A 24,350-nucleotide genomic window follows, 5' to 3' on the forward strand; every position below is an offset into this window, starting at 1 on the left:
ATTGTGTATACTTCTGTACCATTTAAGATTTAAGAATAAATTATATTACTGGGGCCTTCCCTCTGCTGCATCACTGATGATGTAATCAGTGATGCAACAGAGGGAAGCCCTACAGGGCAGGTCATGAAGCTGCCTGTTCAGAGTACTGTCGCTGCTATTTTAGGAGACCTCAGAAGTATGTCAGGTTTCACAGTGGTAGGATTGGTGGGGTGCTGCAGCACAGGGGGATGGGTTGGAGAGGATGAAAGCTGCTGCTCAGGGGGATGGGAGGGGAGGAAAGATGCTGCACATGGGGGGGGGGAGAAAGGCAAGAGGAAGAATTGGGGTGGAGGAGAGATGAAACAAAGTGGTAGAAAGGGGTGAGATGGAGAAATATTTCATATGGTGGAGGAGAGGAAGATATGCATGGAGAAGAGAGAGGGAGAAATGTTAGACAAAGGGTAGAGGGCAGGGAGAGATGGTGCTTAGGAAGAAAGAAAGAAATGTTGCACTTGATAATGGAGGGGAGGAAGGGAGAGATGCTGCATGGAGGGGAATAGAGAGGTTTGACCCAGGGCACAAGGGAGAAAGAGAGATGGTAGACAGTGGAAAAGAAACAAATATTGGATAAGACAGTTGAAGGTAGAAAAAAATAATTTTATTTTCTATTTTGTGATTACAATATGTCAGATTTAAAATGTGTATCCTGCCAGAGCTGGTGTTAAACTGTGAGCGAGAGCTAGGACCTAACATAAGGAGAAATAGTATTTTTATTTTGTTTACACCAGAGTGCCAGCGTGGGGTTGGCGAGGGCAAAGAGTGGTGGTGTGGTTGCAAAGACTACAAAATTAACCTGCCAGGACATTAAAAAAAACAAACCCAATTGGGCAGGAAAAGTGAAGCAAATCGAAAATGTTTTCCCTATATTGGGCAGCACTAATAACTGGGGAAGCTGCTTCAATTGCATGTGGCACTTAGTATAGAAAATACTGTCTGTTAGTTACAAGATATAAGGTTATTTACTGTCTACAAGAAAAGGCCTGATTCCTAAAATGTTTCTTCTATTTTGAAGGTAATTTTATAACAGGGCATCTAGGCAGGAAAGGCAACATGTGGGCATATGTGCCTTGTACAGAAAAGCCTCCCAGAATGTTCCTGCCCCAAGCTACATCTGCTCTGAGAATGCAGTAAATCTGTGCATGCACTTACCAGTAAGAATCAGTGCACCTCTGCTCTACCAATTTTCCATCATCAAGAATGCATACCTGATTTATCATATGAAGTTGCCTATATGAAGAGTCCAAAAAGGTGCCTATTTTTAACCTATTTTATAAAGGCTACATAAGCATCTATGTATCTTTATCATAAGAGGCACCGAGAACCAGAACCAATAGCATGTAAACACCGGCACACACATTCGCACCTCCTCCAAAGCTGATTCAAATTTATTTAATACATTTATAATTACCCACTTACAAAGAAATCGCAAACGCCATAAAGCATATGATAACATATGCCCCCTCCACTCCATCTAAACCTCCTCCAACCCCCATAAGCTCCTTGCTGTACTTCCTTATCAAAGCTGATATATCCTCAGCAATAATGTCAACAACAAATAAATCACAGACACTTTGTTGATGGCAATAACCAGGTCGCAGCTTTGTTTATTGGGACAACCAATAAGCAATAAACAATTGCTTCACCTCCCAAGCTATAAAACATTGTAATTTGACAAAAACTCAAAGTTGTATTCCCCTGACCCCGCTATATCAGCAAGAGCCTAGGGGGTGGCATGGACCTCAAGGCATATTCGCTCACCTGAGCTCACTTCCCCTTAAAGGCTTATCCCCTGATGAGTCTGGGGGGAGGCATGGACCTCCATGCCACCTTTTCAGGGTCACCTGACCCGTGACATCACCACTCAACTAAGCTGACTACCAAATACCCGCTCATCTTCCAATGAGCCAAAACCTTGTAGCTCGGGATTACCACTGCTGTGACAACCCTAAACCCCCATATCACCCAAGCGAACCCTATATCCAAAGGGGAGGGTGGGAGGGAAAGTTGCCTCTGAGGGACAGGGAAGCACATTGTTCCTCGAAGGCATGAAACTTATATAACCCCACCCATCATGCCCTGCTTCCCCTCATGCAGCCAATCCCTTTCTGTCCACCCGGCGGGAAGCTGAGTCCCTCCTTACCTACCTCTGTCCCCCCCTACCCTTACCCAACTAACCCCCCGAGCACCTGCAACCTGTGCCACCATGGGCAACCAATGGGCCAGCCAGCCCATTGCTATAGTCGCCCATCGAGACTAGCTCTTGGGCTCTTTTATATATTCACATACAAACATACAGTCTTCAAATCCTCACATCACCACCATAATTGTGTACATATGCCTTATGAATGTACTGATATATTTTATAAAGTCTGCAAGTTCATGGCAACTCTGCCTCTGTTCCATCCAAAATTTGTACCCAGTTTCAAGTTTCAAGTTTATTAGGATTTTATATACCGCCTATCAAGGTTATCTAAGCGGTTTTTACAATCAGATACTCAAGCATTTTCCCTATCTGTCCCGGTGGGCTCACAATCTATCTAACGTACCTGGGGCTATGGAGGACTGAGTGATTTGCCCAGGGTCACAAGGAGCAGCGCGGGGTTTGAACCCACAACCCCAGGGTGCTGAGGCTGTAGATCCAACCACTGCGCCACACGCTCCTCCTCCAGTAATGCCTACATGCAGTGCGCATTTAAATATGAGGTGTTATCAAAAATTATGGAGAATGTTTAAATAAAAAAAATAATTATAGCAAAAGACACACTGCCATTACCCCCCCCCCCCTCATGTTGAACACACTTATCCCGTCGTTCTTGCCACTTTCTGAAGCAGTTCTGTAAGTTCTCTTTCATAAGTGTCATTTGTTGTGCTATTGAGGCCTGAATAAATAAAAGTATGAATGAGTGAGTTGGATGACGGTGGTAATGAATGGATCCCTGACGAAGCTGAGGCGAAACATGTCGGGTCCAACCACAAATCGCCAAATCGTGAAGAAGCGTATACTATTACAAGATAAGTGAAAACTTAAAACTTAAAATTTAAAAGTCAAAACAAGCGTAGTGATTGAGGACTTCATATTGAAAGTTACAATAATTGATAAAGCTGAAAGCCTCTGACCAGTGAAGATTTGCACAGCAAGCTCCCCGGTGAATAATACCGTAACGAACAGAGGAATGGTGGTGGTTCTGAGGTGTTTGGCATAACAGCTGATATGACTGTGGCATATGAGTAGTGAAAGAGGTGGGATGAGAAGATGTTATCTTAGAGTATTTTTTGAAAGGTTGTTGTGAAACTCTAAGTGAAGACTGAAGCCATTACTTTATAGTATTGATTCATGGTCACTATAGCATCACCATAAACTAATTTTAGCATTTTGTGTGTTTCTTTAGCACGTTTTTGCAGTTTGAAACAAAATTTAATGCTGTTCATGATCCATGATTTACGGCACACTATAAAACACACCTTCTCTCAATCGTAGCTCACAATCGACTGACTGCACCGACCAAGTTGAAACTTATCAAACACTGTTATTAAGGTTTGACGCGCCGTCTCCCGTATTGAAGATCCCTAACTTTCCATTGGATGGCGCAGGTGAGGCTGGACTCATTTAGAGCACTAGTCTTTGACCTGGGGACTGCCGCGTGACCACTGGTCTGACCCAGCAGCAGCAATTCTTATGTTCTTATTCACCATTTTTTTGGATCACACATCGTATGTGCTATCTTGTTGCATATATCTTATAAAAGGGCTTTTCTGCATGTAGAACATGGCGTGGAGAAATAATCTAGTAGGTTGAGCAGCAGGGTGAGAATCAGGGAAGCCAGGGTCCAAATCACAGTTCTGCCATGTATTATTTTGGGCAAGTTAGAGGCTGACTAAAACTTTTTTTTTCCACCAAAACCGCCACCAAAACCGTCTGAAAGCTTTTGGTCGAAAGTGAAGCAGTGGCTGAAACTCACTACCTGATTTTGACCGAAACCAAAGCTGACACTAAAGCTGAAACCTCAAGTTTGGCTGTGCAAATGTGAACCAGTGAAGGCCACTGCGGACAGTCGGAGCTTGAAGTCTGCATCCTTCTGCTACTGCCTGATATTCAGCACTATTTAGCTAGCTGAGAATGACTCCTGGCTGATTAAATAGTGCTATCCTGACTAACTGCTGATATATAGTGGGAAACAGCTAGCTATCTTCCACTGAAAATTCCAGTCGTAGCCCTATCACTGACTATATAGCTCAGTCAGTGCTAATATCCATTGCCTGACAAGCTAAATTGAGCAGCCAGATAGAACTGCCTAAATAGCAGATCAATCTTTGGTTGCTATGACTTAGTCAATCAGCTGATGAATATCAGTTAGGCTGGCCATGTCTACTGCAGCTAAAAATAGACCAGAAATGTAATTCCAGCCACTAGAATTCCGCAGGGATCAATTCTCTCTCCTCTTCTATTTAATATCTTTTTTGCACCCCTCATGACCCTGTGTCAATCTATTGGTTTTTCTGTATTTGCTTATGCGGACGACATTCAACTCTTACATCCTTTGGACCCCAACAGTTCCCTCGAAGTATCCGCGATAAATGGAAAACTCGAACAGATTCATCAATGGTTCGATTCTAATAGATTGGCACTCAACATTGATAAAACAAATGTCTAGCTTTTTCCTTGGAAAGACAATCATACTCTCTCCTCTCCAATCACTATTAAAGGCATTGCTCTGAAGTTGATTCATAAGATCAGGATTCTCGGGATTTTCTTTGATGATAAATTAACCTATCATGATCATGTTGGTCATGTTGTAAATCCACTGTCTATAGACTCCGCCAAATTCGTTCCATGTCCAAATTTTTATGCCCAAAATCTCTAAATATACTGGTTCACTCTTTGGTCATTTCAAAAATCGATTATTGTAATGCCTTGTTTAAAGGACTAGCTCAAAAAGAAATTAGATGCTTACAAATTATTCAGAATGCTTCAATCAAACTTATTGAGAAAGCTAAAAAATTTGATCACGTAACCCCCTACTTGAAAAGACACATTGGCTTCCTGTTGCTCATCGCATAATGTATAAATTATGTCTGCTTACTTTTAAGTCCATGGCACCTGAATGCACCAGCGCACAGAAGTCACTGTTTAGTATAATTTATATTTTTACTTTGTCTTTTCAGCTGTTTACTTACTTGTATTTTAACTATTGTGCTTTTTAGAGTTCCTCTTTCTTTGAATCGCCGCCGCAAAGCGGCGGCCCGCTGGAATCCTCCCCCGTTCTTAATAGATAACACAACCATCACTTTAGTACCATCACTAAAGATACTTGGGGTCATCATTGACGACAAATTTTCATATCAAGAACATATTAGTAATATAGTTAAATGCTGCTTCTACCGTTTGCGTTTGATTCGCTCCATGTCCAAATTTCTAGAACCCAAATCCTTGAACATCTTAATACATTCACTTGTTATAGCTAAGCTTGACTATTGCAATTCGCTACTGTTAAACATTACGCAAAAGGAAAAAAAAAACGCTTACAAATAATCCAGAACACGGCAATAAAAATTATTCATAATGGAAAAAAATATGACCATGTAACACCCTTTCTCATAGACTCGCACTGTCTTCCCATTAATCAACGTATAACATATAAAATATTACTAACCAACCTCAATTTATCGACCGACTACTAATACCACATAACACGACTCGTTCTCTTCGTTCCACAACTCAAGGGTTGCTTATGGTTCCTTCCTTAAAAATTATCGGAACCAGACGTCATGATATGTTCTCAGTAATGGCCCCTCTTACCTGGAATTCCTTGCCTTTATACATAAGAGAAACAAAAGACCTCAAAATATTCAAAACCTACTTAAAAACTTTTCTCTTTAAAGATTCCTTTAATCTTTAAACAAAATTTTTTCTTATTAATTTTTTATTCTAAACCTCGTGTTTTTTTCCTGTCTGGCTTTTCCTTTCTTCTCATCTGAAGAACAACAATTTTGTAACTTTTACCCTCCCTTTCTCTTTCCCGTATGTACCTGAGTAAGTTCGTTTTGTCAGTTTGTTTGTTTCCCTCTTTTAAAAATTGTACAACGTATATTTTATTGTAATTCGCTTAGTATGTAATAAGCGATTCATCAAATTTGATTAAACTTGAAAACTTGAAACTTGAAACCCCAGCGTTCATTTATAAAGTTTTAATTCCATATACTTCATCCAGAGTACTAAGGTCAAATGACCAACATTTATTGGTCGTTCCCTCTTTAAAAGTTATTAATACACGGCGTCAATCTATCTTCTCAGTTACAGCCCCTCAAGCTTGGAATGCCCTTCCAATTTATTTAAGAGAAGAAAGGGTTTTGGAAAAATTGAAAAGCAAACTTAAGGGGTTTCTTTTTAAAGATGCATTCATGGATTAAATGAATTGCCTATGCCTTTAATTCTTCTATAATATTATAATGAGTTGTCTTTCCCTTCTCCCAATGTGTTTTTTTCCCTTAATTGTTTCTTTCTTTTTAAATTGTATTTCTTCCCTAACTTTCCTTATGTTTGACCTTGTATGTATTTATTGAATTTTAATATGTTTAGTAGTATGAGTTATTGTTAGTTTAGTATGAGTTTTTGTTGTTTCCCTCAATTCTGTAACTTTTAATTGTACATCGCTTAGAATTTTGAATAGGCGATAAATCAAATTTTATAATAAACTTGGATAGATATTGCCCCAGCATTGGATTTCTCGATTCACCATTGACCACAGGAGGTAGCTGAGCTGAAAATCAGGTCTATACTATCTAAGCCAGAATATAATCATTCAAATAAAGAAAAAATGTATTTTATCTTAAAACAATACAGCTTCACAGACATGAACCACATAACTAGTGAAAACAAACTAAAAGCTACAATGCTTTTATAGTGGCTGACTTTGCATCACACTTGAAGTGTGGCTGACATCATAACTCCACAGAGAGGGGAATTCCTAAGAGTTTATCATCCCAAAATTTACAGACCTGCATTCCTGCTAAAATTTTATCAAAAGTATTTATTTGGAGCACTCTATTTACCATATAAACTATTCTGCAAGAGTTCTGCAAGTTATGATGAATTCTGCAGCCAGATTGATTAGTGGGGTAGCTAGAAAATCTCATATTACCCCTGTATTAAAAAATCTGCACTGGTTACCAGTTGAACAGAGGATTTACTTTAAAGTATTATCTCTGGTGCATCAATCTTTGTATCAAACGGTGCTATATTGGTTCCAGTGTCTGGGAGATGTATAGACCTGGTAAAGCCCTGCGATCAGTTAGCAGTATAAAGTTAATATGTCAGTCACCTATGAATATAAAATATATGTCTACAAAAACAAAAAATGTTTACGATTGCTTGGATGTTTTTCTGGAATAACTTGACTGGTCAAATCAGACTGTGTGTGGAACACTCCATTAAAAAAAAAACTGCTTAAGACCAAGTTGTTTGTGGATCCTTACTTATATGATAATTATGCTTCTGAAACTGTTTTGCTTTCCCTTAATTACAGCTGATGGGTATCTGTTAAAGGTATTACAAAGGGTATTTTCTTATATTATTAACCAGATGTGTAATGATTTTGAATTGTAATGCTTTAGTGTATGTGTAATTTTATGTTTTTATATATGTAACTTTGGAAACCACTGAGATCTTTGGCATATAGAAATTTTTAAAATCAATCAATCATAACTGCATTACCTGATGGTTTAGTGGTGTAATCGGGGCAGGAATGATGTGATTTGTGACGGTAACTATTTTCATTCATGGAGCAACCCATCTGGTGTGCCTCAAGGTTCTCCGCTATCGCCTACCTTATTCAACATCTACATTTCCCCTTTAGGACATTTATTACAGAGTTTAAATGTAAAATTTTATATATACACAGATGACATTTCTATTTTAATCCCTCTAAATAATTTTACCACTGAAATTTTAAATCAAATATCTTCTATTATGACTCAGATAGAACAGTGGACAATTAATTTCAAACTGAAACCCAATACGAAAAAGACCAAACTTTTCTTGGCTAGTCCCAACAACAAAATAACAAACTCATTGCGTCATCTTAATGGTCATGATTACCCGATTATTAAATCTATCAAAATTCTGGGAGTCACACTAGACCGATATTTAACACTAGCAGAACACACGAACTTAGTGGTACAAAAATGCTTTTTTACATTGTGGAAATTAAAAACCATAAAAAAATATTTTGATCCTTTATCGTTCAGACTATTAGTGCAGGCATTAGTTTTATCTATTTTAGACTATTGCAACATCATCTATTTAGGAGCACTCCAAAAAATTCTAAGGAAATTAAGGATAATTCAGAATACAGCTGTTAGATTGATTTTTGGTTTAAAAAGGAACGACCATATTAGTCCATATTATCGTTTACTTCATTGGCTGCCTTTGGAGGCAAGAGCATTATTCAAATTTTCCTGTATCTGCTTTACGCTGATATCGGAATTGTCTCCAGCTTACCTTTTTCCTCATTTTGTGTTGCATAGACCATCAAGAGAAACTAGAAACTTCTACTTATTTGCTTATTCAAAAATTAATGGGTGTAGATATAAGACCTTCTTAGATAGGACCCTAGCATTTCAAGCTGGTAGACAACAATCTTGGTTAGGTAAATGAATTCAGCAAGCTATGTTATCCTTATGCTGTTTTCGGAAATTAATTAAGACCACTTTGTTCGATAAGTTTATTACTTAATGAGAGTTTTATTATTGAAATTCTATTTTACAAATATTTGTATTTTTTACTATATTATTGTATTTCGCTGATTGTCCAGCTCTTTTTAATTTAAACCGCCTAGAACTTTTGGCTATGGCGGTATAAAAGAATAAAGTTATTATTATTATTATTATCTGGTGAATAAAGTGGATGAGGACACACCACAATGTTTTTATTTGACAGAAATTGCTGTACCAGAAGTGATGTACGACACGGAGCATTGTCGTGATGGATGAAACCAATTGCCCATTTCTCAGGCCACACTCACTCACCTCATGTTCAAATCTGTTGTTAAAATGTTTTGAATGGAACCATAAGAGATGTTCAGATCCTCAGAAATTGCCTTAATAGTCAATCGCCTGATTGATCCAATCATTTTGCTTACTCTTTCAACATTCTCTTGGGTTTTTGATGCTGAAGGACGTCTCGATCTCTCCTAGTCTTCAACCAATTCACAACCATTATGAAATCAATCGAATCACTTGTAAACCATCTTCATGGTCACTGCAGCATTACCATAAACTAATTTTAAAATTTTGTGCATTTCTTTAGCACTTTTTTTGCAGTTTGAAACAATATTTCATGCCATTCAATCCATGATTTATGGCACTCTTTAAAAACACACCTTCTCTCAATCGTAGCTCACAATCAACTGACTGCACTGAACAGCCTGTTTTACAAAGCCGCATGGCAACAGCCCTGAAGCCCTTTAAATCTCTATGGGCTTCGGGGCCGTTACCACACAGCAGCCGCTAGCGCGGCTTTGTAAAACAGGCCCTAAGGTTTGATGCACCACATAGCTGGTTTTAAGAAGGGTTTGGAAAATTTCCTGAAGGAATAGTCTATAGTCTGTTATTGAGACAGACATGGGGGAAGCCACTGCTTGCCCTGGATTGGTAGCATGGAATGTTGTTACTTTTGGGGGGGGGGGGTTCCCCATACTAGTGACCTGGATTGGCCACCCTAAGGATGGGCTACTGGGCTATATGGATCATTGGTCTGACTCAGTAAGGCTATTCTTATGGTCTTATGAATAAGTGGAAGCCCTGCCTATATTCTTTCATGTTCCATTCCTGTGCATCCCCCTCCCTCTCTTTCTCTTTGTAAATATGTGCTATGTATGTTGAGTGGTCATTTGCAGAATAGTGGTTAGGTGGCATATTGGCATTTTCATATGTAGTATTTAGTATTCTTCATATTTACAAATGGAGGAATTCTATATATATGTTGCTGAATGTTTGGTGCTATTTCAGTGCTAAATTTCCAACATATAAAAGTGTTCTAATGGATGCAAAGTGCTGAAAAAGGGCAGAAATGGCAGACCCGTGTGAAAACACACTTACACGTCCATTTATAGAACAGTGCCTAAATGTTTCCATGTGGATCTGTAAAGGGAGCATGGCTGTGGGAGGGGCATATGCGGATCTGGAGTGTTCCCGTAAGAAGCGCATAGTGTTATAGAATGGTGTGGATCTGCACCCAATTAGCATGCTGGGATTTACACCTCATTTCAGTTGGCGTAACTCCTCATGCCCAAAACTGAGCGCATATTCTGGTTCTACACCTATATTGTATAAAGGGTACTGATCTTAGAATGCTCATTGTATAATGTCATTCAGTGCTGATTTTTTCGATGTCAAATTTTGAACATCATTTACTGAATCTAGCCCATATTGTGTGCATAAATGTTAGTATCAAGCCTATTGTAAGTAATACTGCAAAATTGAAAAAAAAATATATAAAAACCTTTTAAAAATCTATATTTCACCACCTTCACTTCCTTCGGTGAAACATGCTGCTCCATTATATCAGTTTTTAGCTAGATTCCTGCAATTCTGTTTCCATGATGCTTCTCAGTTCAACTATGTGCAATTGAACCTCCCTCTTCGCAACACAACTTTTCATCTCCTTGTGTGATGAGTACATGGTTTCCACAGCATCCTCTCCAACTGACCAGCTTGCAAGGAATAGAACTGCTATAAAATCAAGTTGAAAATGAGTTAAAATAAGAGAATATGGTGGTGGCAGATATAAGGTCTCTCTTGAGGTTCTAACAGGGCCTGGGAGGAAAAACCCCCCGAATTTAGAATAGCTATTAAGTTGCAATTTAGAATGTAGTCTTCAAGTGGGAAAAATAATACAGAACACAAACCTCAGGCTCCTCTTAACAGTTCATAGTACTGACACTGAGGCACTAAACCATACATTATCTTTTTATGCTGGACCTAGTCAGCATTCTATTGTATTCAACATGTTGATCATTACCAAAATAGCCTCGTTATTTATGCAACAAAATTCTGACTCTCATGTAAAAGATATATATTCTGTTTCTTGCTGCTAAAATAGTGTTTGTGTAATTTTTTATAGATTAAATTTCATCAGCAGAAGTGATACCTAATAACGCCAACAAGCATCATGAAGACAGTTGCATCATTACGTTTATTGCTGGTTGTAGTTGTAGGAGCTTTGGCTGGCAAGGCACAAGAATTCGAAAGCAGCGATGAGGGCAAAGATCCCGAATTCCTTTACTTGAATAGATACAAGCGTGCCACTGATGCACAAGATAAGTGCACCTACACTTTTATTGTACCCCAACAAAAAGTTACAGGTGCCATTTGTGTGAACTCAAAAGAGCCTGAAACTATATTGGATAGCAGAGTGAACAAGCAAGAAATAGAACTGCTTAATAATGAACTACTAAAACAGAAAAGGCAGATAGAGAACCTTCAGCAGATTGTGGAAGTGGATGGTGGGATAGTGAATGAGGTCAAACTCTTACGAAAAGAAAGTCGGAATATGAACTCTAGGGTGACACAACTCTACATGCAGCTCCTGCATGAAATCATCAGAAAGAGAGACAATGCGTTAGAACTCTCTCAGCTGGAGAACAAGATCTTAAACCAAACAGCTGAGATGCTGCAGCTTACAACCAAATACAAGGATCTTGAGCATAAGTACCAACACTTGTTCACATTAGCAACCAATCAGTCCATAGTTATTGCACAGCTGGAAGAGTACTGTCAAAGGGTACCACCTATGAAACCAATCCCATTGCCTCCCCAGCAATCAAACAAGATGTTTCCTCCCCCAAACTATAATCGCTTCGTCAACCAAATATCTACTAATGAAATTCAGGGGGATCAGAATCTAAAGGCCCTACCACCTACTCTACCCACCATGCCAGCAGTTACCAACAGCCCAACTTTCACTGATAAACCATCCGGTAAGTACCACTATGTAAAATTTATGAATATCCATTAACTATAGGAATCACAACTTTTTATCTGTGAAACTGCCTCTCACTTAAAGAAGTCTGCATTTCATTTTACACTGATAAGAGAAAAATAAGTGTTCTCTGAGAAAGACTTCAGTGATCACCTGTCTTGAAATTTTCCATGGATGCTTCAGTTTTAGAGACTTCTTAAAACATCACCGTAGGGCTGACATGAGATATTCAGCCAGTGAAAGCAGGAACAAAGAGATGTTTCTATTTGGAATATTTGACTCAATACTGCCAGTGTTTTGGCACCCTAAAAAAGTGCCTTCCTCACAAGTCGAAATGCACAACACCCTATTGGCAGTTTAGATGCTAATGAATAAAGATCTTGAGAGAAAGTATCCCATGTGAAATCTCTTTGTCCCTATTTTCACTGGCTGAATATCTCATGTCAGCCCTATGGTGAAGTTTTAAGAAGTCTATCTACATTGTCTATCTACATTGTCTATCTACATTGATGTGGGGGACTCATTATTTTTGGGTGGTGTTGAGATGAGATATCACACATGCATATTTATAACAGGAGACAAGTGTGCATATATACATATTAAAATAACATCATTAAAATAACATCTGTTATAATTTATTGTATTTAATACCTCTATATTAGTGGTCTCAAACACGCGGCCCGGGGGTCACATGCGACCCGCCATGTACTATTTTGAGGCCCTTGGTATATGTATCATAATCACAAAAGTAAAATAAAACAGTTTTTTGATCATATGCCTCTTTAACTATAAATTACAATATTATTATTAAGACTTAGCCAAAAGGAAAGATTTATAAACTATAAAGAGTTTTACCTCATGCAAAATTGTAATTTCTTTAATAAGACAGTAACTATTTTTTCTGAGGCCCTCCAAGTACCTACAAATCCAAAATGTGGCCCTGCAAAGGGTTTGAGTTTGAGACCACTGCTCTATATATATCATAGAGAAATATCAGTATTAAAGTTCCTCAAACTTCATTACTCAGAATTGAGGTCCATGAGAGTGTTACTGTATTGATATCATGCAGACATTATCTGGAGAGTATGGCAAGAAAGAATTTGATAAGAAAACTGAAGAATGAGAAATATTTGAAAACAAGGGGTATGTGGCCAGGCTAAAAAGTTATTTTTATAAGAAATAAAATATACAGTATGGGGCAATTTTATAAAGTGGGTGCCAACATTTATTCACTGAACATGCACATAAATGAATAGAATAATGGCATACATACACATAACATGTATTTTACAGGTAGATGTATACATACATGGGGTTGGGGAGAAGAACTGGCGGAATTCACACTTATGTATATACTGTCAGAATACTTTAAATTATGCCCAGGTCTCTGGCATTTAGATGTGGGCATTTTCATGAGTTCTATTGCTTGCATTAAGTGCTCGCACCTAAATTATACCTGGTTACTCCAGTAGAGTGTTTCTCAACTTCTTCAAGCCAAGTACCCCTAAGCCTAACAAATACCAACCGAGTACCCCCGCCCAAACTCTACCCCAGACCCCACCTCTATAATAATAGTACTAATTATAACACAATTTCTTCCATCCATTTTTCATATACACACAATATAATCTTACTAATACATAATGGTAACCACAAAGCACACTGTACGCAGAGAAAATGTTAATTATCATTTATATTCAGGGTGGTTTTCCCAAAGAGATCAAGGAAGATGTCTTTAAAATATGCAATCAGTAACAACTATAGAAAAATAAACAAATATAGACAGCAGATATAAATTCACAAAATTGCCACATTTTAATCACTATGTTGAAAATAAAATTATTTTTTCCTGTAGTTACATTACATTACATTACATTAGTGATTTCTATTCCGCTTGTACCTTGCGGTTCAAAGCGAATTACATAAGAAGAAGCTGGACATTTCCAGGAGGGTACGTGACATTTAGGGTAAGACATAGTTACAGAATGAGTATAGACTTGGTAACATTGGATGAGAGCAGTTATATTTCATTACATATCAAATCTTTTTCCAGGCGTTGGTAGGTAATAAATCGGTAGGAAGAATTAGGTGTTTTTGTTTTTTTTTTGCTCGGTTGAGGATATGGTGTCAGGGAGTGGGTAACCTGGTCGGTGTATGTGGAAGAGGAGATTAGGTGTTTTGAATATGCTTTTTGAAAAGCCATGTCCGCCGTCGGCCTCGAGCTCCTGGGGGCCGGCGGCTCGAGTCGCCCAGCCGGTGCTGAGTCCCCCCCATTCCCACTTCAGCTGGCACGGACGGTTTGAGAATGAGGGAGAGAACAACGCAGCCAGACGGACCGCGGGAAGGGAAAGGTGGGGAGGGTTTCGAGGGAGCCGGCTGGCCGCATAAATTATTTTAATTTGAAATCTGCCGCCGTCGCCGCGGCTCCTCTCTCATCTTCCGACATAATATAAGTGCAGCTCATGAGAGGAGCCGCGGCGGCGGCTTTGAAAACGGCTCCCTTAGTTCGCTGCATTTTTTAAAAAAGTTTAAAACTGCCGCCGTGGCTCCTCTCACGATCCCGGCCTGTGTCAGAGAAGGCTTCCGACGCAGGCCGGATCGTGAGAGGAGCCGCGTAGGCATCTTTAAACTTAAAAAAAAATCCAGCAAAGAACTAAGGGAGCCGTTTTATCTCCATGCTGCTACGAAGGAACAGGTGAGGGGGAGGGAAATGCTGATGCTGATGCACAGGGAGCAGGCAGGCATGGCAGGCAAGCAGGGGAAGAGGGAAAGGGGCTGCTTTGGGGGTAGGGGTGTGCTGGGGGCACATAGCAGTCATGGGCAGGGGATCACAGAACAGGCAGGCATGGCTCAACAAGGGGAGAGGGAAAGGGGGCTACTTTGGTTTCCTGGGCCAGACAGCAATCATAGGGGGGAAACAGAAAGGGGCCACGGAGCAGGCAGGCATGGCACAAAAGGGGGCAGGGGCATTGGGAAACGGGGCTGCTTTGGGGGGAAGGGTGTTCTGGGGGCACACACCAATCATGCCGGGGAAGAGAAGGGGGCCATAGAGAGATAGGCAGGCATGGCGCAAGACAGAGACACAGACAGAAAGAATGACAGACAGACAGACAGCATCCAAGCACAGAGAGAGAAAGGAAAAAAAAAACAGTCGTCTACTCTAGCACCTGTTGCACAGGGGGAGAACGAAAGAGATGCTGATGGACAGGGGGTTGAAGAAAAGGAACGGAGGACTAATGTTGGACAGGGGGAGAAGGAAAGAGGTGCAGGAAACAGGGGGGAGGTAAAACAAAGGGAGAAGGGCTGCTGCTGCATAAGGAGAGCAGTGAAGGGGTGGTGGTGGACACAGGGGAGGTAAAAGGAAGGGAAAATGGACAGGGGGAGCAGGCAAGGGGTGGTGATGGACAGCCAAGGAAAAAGAAAGGCAGAAAGAAAAAAAGCGGCTAAGGAGAGAGAGAGAAAGAAATAAAGACAGACACACACACATATGTTCTAGCACCCGTTAATGTAACGGGCTTAAAGACTAGTAAATTATATAATACTATAATTTATCCATGTTTTACTGGCAATCTTGGTGCTAGCATTAACACCAGCTCCACGGCAGGGGGAAAGTACTCATGCTTGCTGGCATTCTTTAACAAAACGTAGGTTCCTATTTTCAGATACAGCATACGATCCAAATAGGCACCTTCTAGAGTGGTTAGATAAGGGCTTTCTCCAAGGAGTACCATGATGGCCATTCTATGACTTATGTGAAGATGGCATCTTGTGTCAAGTTGAAAGCTCTTTATTTCTCTCTCTACCATCCTCTGGCTTATTTTTCTTGGGACAGCTCCTTTTTACAATTTTCCAAGCATATGATGGCACAGCACAACAGTTAATTGAAGACGGTTTCCCTTTCTGTTGAGAAGCAGATCTGTGGAAACAGGCAAGTACTATAATCTTGTTTGAATGCCACTGCCAAGCAGAAGTATACAATCTGCTGTTTTCCGTACTCAGCAATGACTTTTTATTAGGCTGCTTTTAAAAACTTTGAATCAAGCCTTTACTTGTCTTAGTCTATTCGCTGGTATTCTCCATGTGTGCCAAAGACAGGTTTTCAATAATCTGCCTCATCATAAGGCTGCTCCTGTCAAATTGCTGAGCATAAAATCTCACCTTTCAATATAAATATTTCCCTTCAAACATAGATACAAAAGACAGACAGGTCTTGGCACTGGTTTTCACATCGCTGCTAGCCCTGACGTATGGAAAAATCAAAGAAAGCAGTGAACTTATCATTACGCTAACATCCCTGTCCTATAGGGAAACTATATCAAATCAACGCAATGGACTGAACATCTAAGTCCCAGCAGACAGCAGTTTGCTTTGAATCTTCATCCTGCGTTCTTCTCCAGTATCATAGTCAGTTGGCTTCGCACAGTGGCAAGTGTTCGTAATACTTCTGAAAGGTTGAAAATCATAAACACATTTGTCGCTTGGGCGCCAGAACTTCTTTCTATTATCAAGAAAAGTAACGAGGTAGGGCTGCAGAAACAGGGAATCATCCAACCCTTTGAGGAGATGCAAACAAGGTGCCAAAGCATAGTTGGAACTAAACTTAAGGCACATCATTCAAGTCACAGCAAGATATGCTTGGCAGGTCCCATGAGTTCAAAAAGAAACCAAGCCATAGTATGAGAAAAATGATTGGTGTAAAGGAGATTCAGTGTCTGGGTGCACATCAAACTTAAGCACATTTTCACCCGCAACTGTCTGAATGTGAAGATTTGCAACAGTCATTAGAGCTGGTTTTGCACGATCAAGGATGATTGCTTCAACTTCAACTGTCCAGTGCTTTACAAATATGCTCTCTCTCCTAATACTAGGAGGTCCCATTTATCATACCAATTGAAGACAGATTTTTAGTTTTCAACATTTAATAAATCCAATGTAACTCCCCTATCGGTTGCACAAGTACAGTATGTGGTTGTCAGTTTTAGACACAAGTGCTTATATTTTCAGAATCAAGGGCCATGGGAAGAGGAATTTACAGTGTATGGCAGGAGTACTGGAGGGTGGGAAAGGCGAGGACAGTTGGAGGCCAAAAGAGGAGAGTCCTGCAAGAGATGAGGGAAGAAAGTGAGGAATCTCCAAGAGATGATTGGAAGAGGGAAAAAAGTGAGGAGATGGCAGCATGAGTTCTGCTGAAGGAAGAGAGTAAGACAGTTACATAGAAACATGATGGCAGATAAATGTCCCATCTAGTCTGGCCATCCGCAGTAACCATTATCTCTTCCTCTCTCTATATGGAAATTGAGGAAAAGGGAAGGAGGGAGGGAGGGAGAGTGAAAGACATTTATCAGCAAGAGAAGGGGTGGATGAAAGCAGCACAGCTTGGATTTCTTTCAGCAAATAAAGCCATGAAGGAATTTCTCACACATTACGCAGAGATGTAAGGGGAGAAGTATTTCTTAACTTTCTTGTATTTCAAAGGCATCAGCTGTGGAGCAACATGCATTCTCCAAAAGAGGCTGCCTACGCCCATGTGCAAAAACCAACACAAGATGCTTGAGACAATAAAAATTACCATGTATGGGGATGAGTAGTGATATAACTCTGATGAGCTGAAATTTCATGCTTCTATGCTAAGGTGTTAGATTACCTGGAAAGGAGAAGGAGCTCTATATTCAATGGGTGTAAACACTACTGAGTCGATGTATATGTATTCAGGAGCCACTAAATATCAAATGGCCTATTTTAACATGATAGAGCAATTTTCAAAAACTTGCTGAGTGGGTAATATAAACAGACAATTTTATCTGGTTATCTTTAGACAAACTTTCTGCCCATCCTAAATAGCTAAATGTATAATTGAAAATTCACCCAAGCTTATCTGGAGAAATAAAATTCAGGAAAGAAGCAAAAAAAAAAAAAAAAAAGGTAAAACCTCTACAAATGTACGTATCTTTAAGGAAAAGAGAAGTGGAAAACCAATTAAACTCCAACAAACTACAGAGATGAATAAACATACATAAAGTAGTATTTATTAACAAATTAAAACACAATAACAATTTCTAAAAACTCAACAAAATAGAAAAACAGATTGCCTGATTCAATTGCACATAGAAAAAAATTGCAATAAACATGAAAATGTTGCCAAACTCAGATCTGTGTTTTGGTGATAAACACTTGCCTCAGAAGTTATATGATCTAGTCCACCACTGGTCCTTGGACCGATGTTGGTCCGCAGAAATTTCCTGCTGGTCCACAGGGCCGGCACATGCATCAGGCCCAAGATGGTGTTCTTCAGCCTCCGGTCCGCAGTACGATTGATGCGGTGTTATCATCGGGCAGCCTTCTCTCTGACGAACGTCAGAGGGAAGGCTTCCAGATGAGGTGCAGGATGTGAAAGGAGCCCAGGGCTTTGTGCACTGCGTCAGTGAGGAAGAGGGAGCCGGCCTGAAGATAACACCAGCCATAAAACAGCCAGGCAGGAGCAGGCCAGAAAGTAAGGCACAGCATGGAGGGAGGGAGACAACAAAGGTAGGGGGAATGATTTTAGTTTTTAATTTAGTGATTGATTTACATCTGCTGTCTGTATTTTGCACTGTTCAGGAAGAAATGCATTTGTATCTTTTTCTCTGGGGTTGTACTGCATGCAGAGTCTTGCATTTTAGGGTTTCGTTTGTACATATTAGTACTTTTAGTTTTTGATCCTGTATTTGCATGGAGTTGTCTGTTTTCTGGTAGGAATGAATGTTGAGAAGCATAGAGTGGTTTGTGTAGTTTAATTTTGTGGTTAACCATTATGTGTGGTTAATAAGATTATATTGTGTGTGTGTGTATGAAAAATGAATGGAAAAAATGGTGTTGCCATTAGTACTATTATGGGGCGGAGATGTGCAGGTTCTGGACCATGCCTTAAGCTCAGTGTTCTTCAACCGCTGGTCCGCAAAATAATTATTTTATTTCCGCCGGTCCATAGGTGTCAGAAGGTTGAAGAACACTGATTCTAGTCAATACTGTGTCTGACTTTTCTATAGGCAAATATTGTTGATGAATCGGCATGTGTTGAGCAAAAAGGCAGAATAATGTGCAATCACTTCAAGGGTTAACAAGCAATCAAGTTCTGTGCTTGTGAAACAATTTTTTTTACATATTTCTACATGCATTTTAAGTGGATGTGATCAGAGGTGAAGCTGGATGGAGCTTTGTTATACATGTATATTTTACAAATACAAAATATAAGGGGCTCATTTTCAAAAAAAGATAGACGTCCATAAGACAGCATAAATCAGCACTTGAACATCTTACTAGTCAAAACGTCCAAGTGTGCATTCTCAAAAAAGTGTGCATTCTCAAAAAAGATTTCTAGACATCTTTCTGGTTATTTTGTCTCCAGTGCATACACATCTTAAGGGGTATGTTAGAGGCAGGCTTAGGACTTGGACGCTCCTCAGGCATAATCAAACCATTAACGAAAGATCCTGGGGTTGGTTTTTTTTTAGATGTTTGGAGCTAGACCTGTTTTAAAAGTGTCTAAATGCTAAAAACGTGCCCAAACTGACCAGATGATCACTGAAGGGATTAAGGCATGACCCTACCCCCCTTACTCCCCCGGGGTCACCAACCCCCTCCACCACCCAAAGATGTTAAAAAACAGTACATTCTAGCCTGTATTATGAGAGGGTGCTGACAAGTTTTCAGCCCAAGCAGCTTCACATGTTAACACAGACATTTGAGCCCAGAGAGTAAAGGGGCTCTTCTAAGAAGTACTATAGTGAATTTCACATTAAAAGTTCCAGGTAAGGTATTCCAGGTATTCTATTGTATGGTGGGCCTTCCAAAACCTACTGTACCTACATTAAGATGAAACCTGCAGGCATAAGGGCTAATGTTCTGGTGTACAGGTGAGTTCAGTAAGTTTTGGGTAGATTTTGGAGGGTTCACCATACAATAGAAACAAGTTACAGTGATATACAGTGATGATGAAGCGACAAGAAATCATCCTTCAAGAAATGGAAAAAGGATCCAACAAAGGAAAACCAGGAAGAGCACAGAAAGAATGTCATCGAGAGGTCAGGAAGGCGAAGAGAGAATATGAGGAAAGACTGGCAGGAGAAGCAAGAAACTTCAAACCCTTCTTCAGGTATGTGAAAGGGAAACAACCAGCCAGAGAGGAAGTGGGACCACTGGACGACGGAGACAGGAAAGGAGCGATAAAGGAGGAAAAAGAGATAGCTGAAAGGTTAAACAAATTCTTCTCGTCGGTCTTCACCAGAGAGGACACATCCAATATCCCAGAACCCGAGGTGATTATAAACGGAGAACACGACGAAAGGCTGGTACAACTAGAGGTAAGCAAAGAGGATGTCCTCAGACAGATAGACAGACTAAAGAGCGACAAATCACCAGGCCCGGACGGCATCCACCCAAGGGTACTAAAAGAACTGAGAAACGAAATAGCAGAGACACTTCGCCAAATATGTAACCTCTCCCTAAAAACTGGGGAGATCCCAGAGGACTGGAAAATAGCAAATGTCACGCCCATCTTTAAGAAGGGATCAAGGGGTGACCTGGGAAACTACAGGCCTGTGAGCTTGACCTCGGTTCCTGGAAAGATGATGGAAGCAATGGTAAAGGACACAATCTGCGAACACATAGAAAACAATGGACAACTGAAGGCGAGCCAGCATGGCTTCTGCAAGGGAAGGTCGTGCCTCACGAACTTGCTGTACTTCTTTGAGGGAATAAACAGTCAGATGGATAAGGGTGAATCCATAGACATCATTTACCTTGACTTCCAAAAAGCCTTCGACAAGGTACCTCATGAACGGCTACTTAAAAAACTGTGGAACCACGGGGTGCAAGGGGATATCTACCGATGGATCAAACACTGGCTAGCGGGCAGGAAACAGAGGGTTGGAGTCAAGGGCCAATACTCAGATTGGCAATGGGTCACGAGCGGAGTTCCGCAGGGGTCGGTGCTGGGACCTCTACTATTCAATATATTTATTAACGATCTGGAGACGGGGACAAAATGTGAGGTTATCAAATTTGCTGATGACACCAAACTCTGCAGCAGGGTTAGAAACACGGAAGACTGTGAAGACCTACAAAGGGACCTAACGAAACTGGAAGACTGGGCAAAAAAGTGGCAAATGAGTTTTAACGTAGAGAAATGCAAGGTCATGCATGTAGGGAAAAAGAACCCGATGTTCAACTACAAAATGGGGGGAACACTGCTAGGGGTGAGTAACCTGGAAAGGGACCTGGGGGTGATGGTCGACTCATCACTGAAACCATCGGCGCAATGTGCGACAGCCTCAAAGAAAGCAAACAGAATGCTGGGCATCATCAAAAAGGGTATCACAACCCGGACGAAGGAAGTCATCATGCCGCTGTATCGCGCAATGGTGCGCCCGCACCTGGAGTACTGTGTTCAATACTGGTCGCCGTACCTCAAGAAGGACATGGCGGTACTCGAGGGAGTGCAGAGGAGGGCGACTAAGCTGATAAAAGGTATGGAAAATTTTCCATACGCTGACAGGTTAAAAATGCTGGGGCTGTTCTCCCTGGAGAAGAGGAGACTTAGAGGGGACATGATAGAAACCTTCAAAATCCTTAAGGGCATAGAGAGAGTAAATAAGGACAGATTCTTCAAACTGAGAGAAGCCACAAGCACTAGGGGTCACTCGGAGAAATTGAAAGGGGACAGGTTTAGAACAAATGCTAGAAAATTCTTTTTTACGCAGAGGGTGGTAGACACATGGAACGCGCTTCCGGAGGAAGTGATAGGCCAGAACTCTGTACAGGGATTCAAGAAGGGTTTGGATAGGTTCCTGGAGGATAAAGGGATAGAGGGGTACAGACAGAACTTGAGGTAGGTTATAGAAGTGGTCAGAAACCACTTCACAGGTCGCAGACCTGATGGGCCGCCGCGGGAGTGGACCGCTGGGCGAGATGGACCTCGGTCTGACCCAGTGGAGGCAACTTCTTATGTTCTTATGTTCTTATATCTGTACCTGAGACTTTTAATATGACATTCTCTGCAGTAATCCTTCTGCTGTGCTGAGAAATGCGCAGCTGTGAACAGTTTGATAAGAATGCTACCTGCTTGAAAGTCTGAAAAACTGACTTTTGTGCGTCTTTATATTTGAGAATGGCCAAGAAAGATAGATGTACTAAAGATCAAAACATCTACATAGATCATTCTCAAAAAAAAAAAAAAAAGATAGATGCCTTGCTGTTTTGAGAATGGACATTTTTCTCTACTGGATTTCTGGATGTCTCTCCCGATATGTCCTAACTCAGACTTAGATGTCCTATCGAAAATGCCCCTCTATGTGTATAACTGGAAGACACACACATATGTATTTATGCCTGTTCCAGAGCAGGTACACATACGTATAAAAGCTGCAATTTTATAAGGGAAAGTATATGGGTACTTCTCATTAAGTTGAAATCCTTTTATGAAGAATTCCAAGCAACGTTGTCATACAATTAAATATACAAATACAATTAACAACCTTTTAATATCACATGTTTTACGTCCTCAAATCAAAGACCAGATAACCTCCTTTGCCTGGAAAAAATAGTCGCTAAAAAACTTTCAACTTTTAGAAAACCCTTCCTCCCCCTCCCCAAAACACTCATATCTTGGAAAGAGTAAGGACAAGATTTGCCTCTTCACACAGGTACAGGAAATTCAAGATTCCACTTCTCACTCTGCTTAGATTAAAGGCTAACTAACGATACCTCTAAGAGCAACATCAACCATTAGATTGAGTTTCATTTTATTGGCTACATATCCCACCACATTTTCAATATAGATGTTAGAAAGATACAGAAAGAAAATATTTGGAATTTTAACCACTCCAGTCATGGCCTTTACCTGCACTTCAGTGTTTACTGTTGATTGCTATATAAACTGCAAAACTGGATGACTGGATATGTTAGCAACCCAACAAATATTACATCTAATGGTCAACATTCTCTAAAAATGAATAAATAATAATAATGTACAATAATAAAAGACTGGACCCTGAGCTAGATCAACTAATCTTCGTGTACAGTTCTGCTGTAGAACTTTTCATACTGTGTGTGATATGCGAGTAGCTCTGCATCTGAAGGGTTAAACATCCCTCCTCAAAGGACACGTTTTAAAGCTCAGTTTTAGTTTTACTCTTGTACCACTAACAAATTACTTTACAATCTACCATTAAGCTTTACGGGGTAATTCTCAGCAGGGCTAGTGCTGAAAATCAGTTTTGACAGGTGGCATGTATGATTCCATCTGTATGATGCAGCCTCACAGGAAACCCAGCACATCCTGTGGAGAGTTGGTTTCTGGGGATGATCTGATGGTGAAATAATATCCCTGCTCCAGTCAACTCACAGGTTATAACACTGATGGTTAATAAAGACATGTGGCAAATTGACCAATACCACCTCTTAAGCAGGGTAATTTAAAGGCCAATTTAAGCAGATAAGTCAGTTTTGTACAGTAATGGCTTTTTATGAAATTGCGTGTATATATGAGTTTATGCATATACAATTTATGCATAAGATTATCTGATCTGACTTGGGGAGGTGTTTGTGTTCATAGTTTATAAAATATACACATTTGTGTATGAAATAATAAATTTTAAGTACTGTATATATGTATACCTAAACCCCAAGCTCTATAAAAAGTGCTAAAAACTGTGCGTACAATTTAATTGAATAACAAGCCAATAAATGATTTTTTTTTAAACTTTTTTAAAATTTTTATTTCTAGGGTCAGTAGGTTATGACATAACACTGGCAGATGGAAGGTTCCAAGGAAACATAAGATAATACTTCTTTACTGAAAGGGTATTATATCCCTGAAATAACCTACTAGTAGGGTTGGTATACTGACACAGAATTCAAGGGTGTTTGGGACACATACAAGTATAGGAGGCCACAGTATTGCAAAACCTTTAACCTTTTACTCTTTTGCAAGGCGATAAAAAGAAAACAAAAGGTAAATGAGGTAAATAAGACATATGACCTAATGAAACTACAGGTTATCCGGGTTAGAACAAACAAGTTACAATTCACCAGAAATCAATCAGGCAGATGACAGCAGGTATATTATCAGGTATCATCCAGCAAGGTAATGAAAAGTAAACTAGGCTGAAATAAAGGAAGCATGATCCAGTGATAGCACAGGTCAAAGGACTGCTGGGCAAGTGCCAACAGGCTTAAACTCTTCACAAACTAATCAGGTTGATGCCCACAGGCTAGAAGTAGCCAGCAAGGTCAAGAGATCTAAGAAGCTAAATGTTCCGTGAAAAGTTCCATTATTTCTGGAAGTCAAAACGTGCTG

The 24,350-nt window shown here is 40.1% G+C and overlaps 2 protein-coding genes across 2 annotated transcripts in view; one reads left to right on the forward strand and one right to left on the reverse strand.

The window, feature by feature from the left end:
• Positions 1–24,350, reverse strand: part of RALGPS1 (Ral GEF with PH domain and SH3 binding motif 1) — a 643,064-nt gene that overhangs the window by 292,020 nt on the left and 326,694 nt on the right.
• Positions 1–24,350, forward strand: part of ANGPTL2 (angiopoietin like 2) — a 45,224-nt gene that overhangs the window by 5,831 nt on the left and 15,043 nt on the right. Inside the window, exon 2 of the mRNA XM_033960780.1 lies at positions 11,159–12,014. Coding sequence (XP_033816671.1) covers positions 11,207–12,014 — 808 coding nt within the window. The 5' untranslated portion in view covers positions 11,159–11,206. The remainder of the gene's footprint in view (positions 1–11,158; positions 12,015–24,350) is intronic.

Source organism: Geotrypetes seraphini, chromosome 10 (assembly GCF_902459505.1).
Source record: "Geotrypetes seraphini chromosome 10, aGeoSer1.1, whole genome shotgun sequence".
NCBI lineage: Eukaryota > Metazoa > Chordata > Amphibia > Gymnophiona > Dermophiidae > Geotrypetes > Geotrypetes seraphini.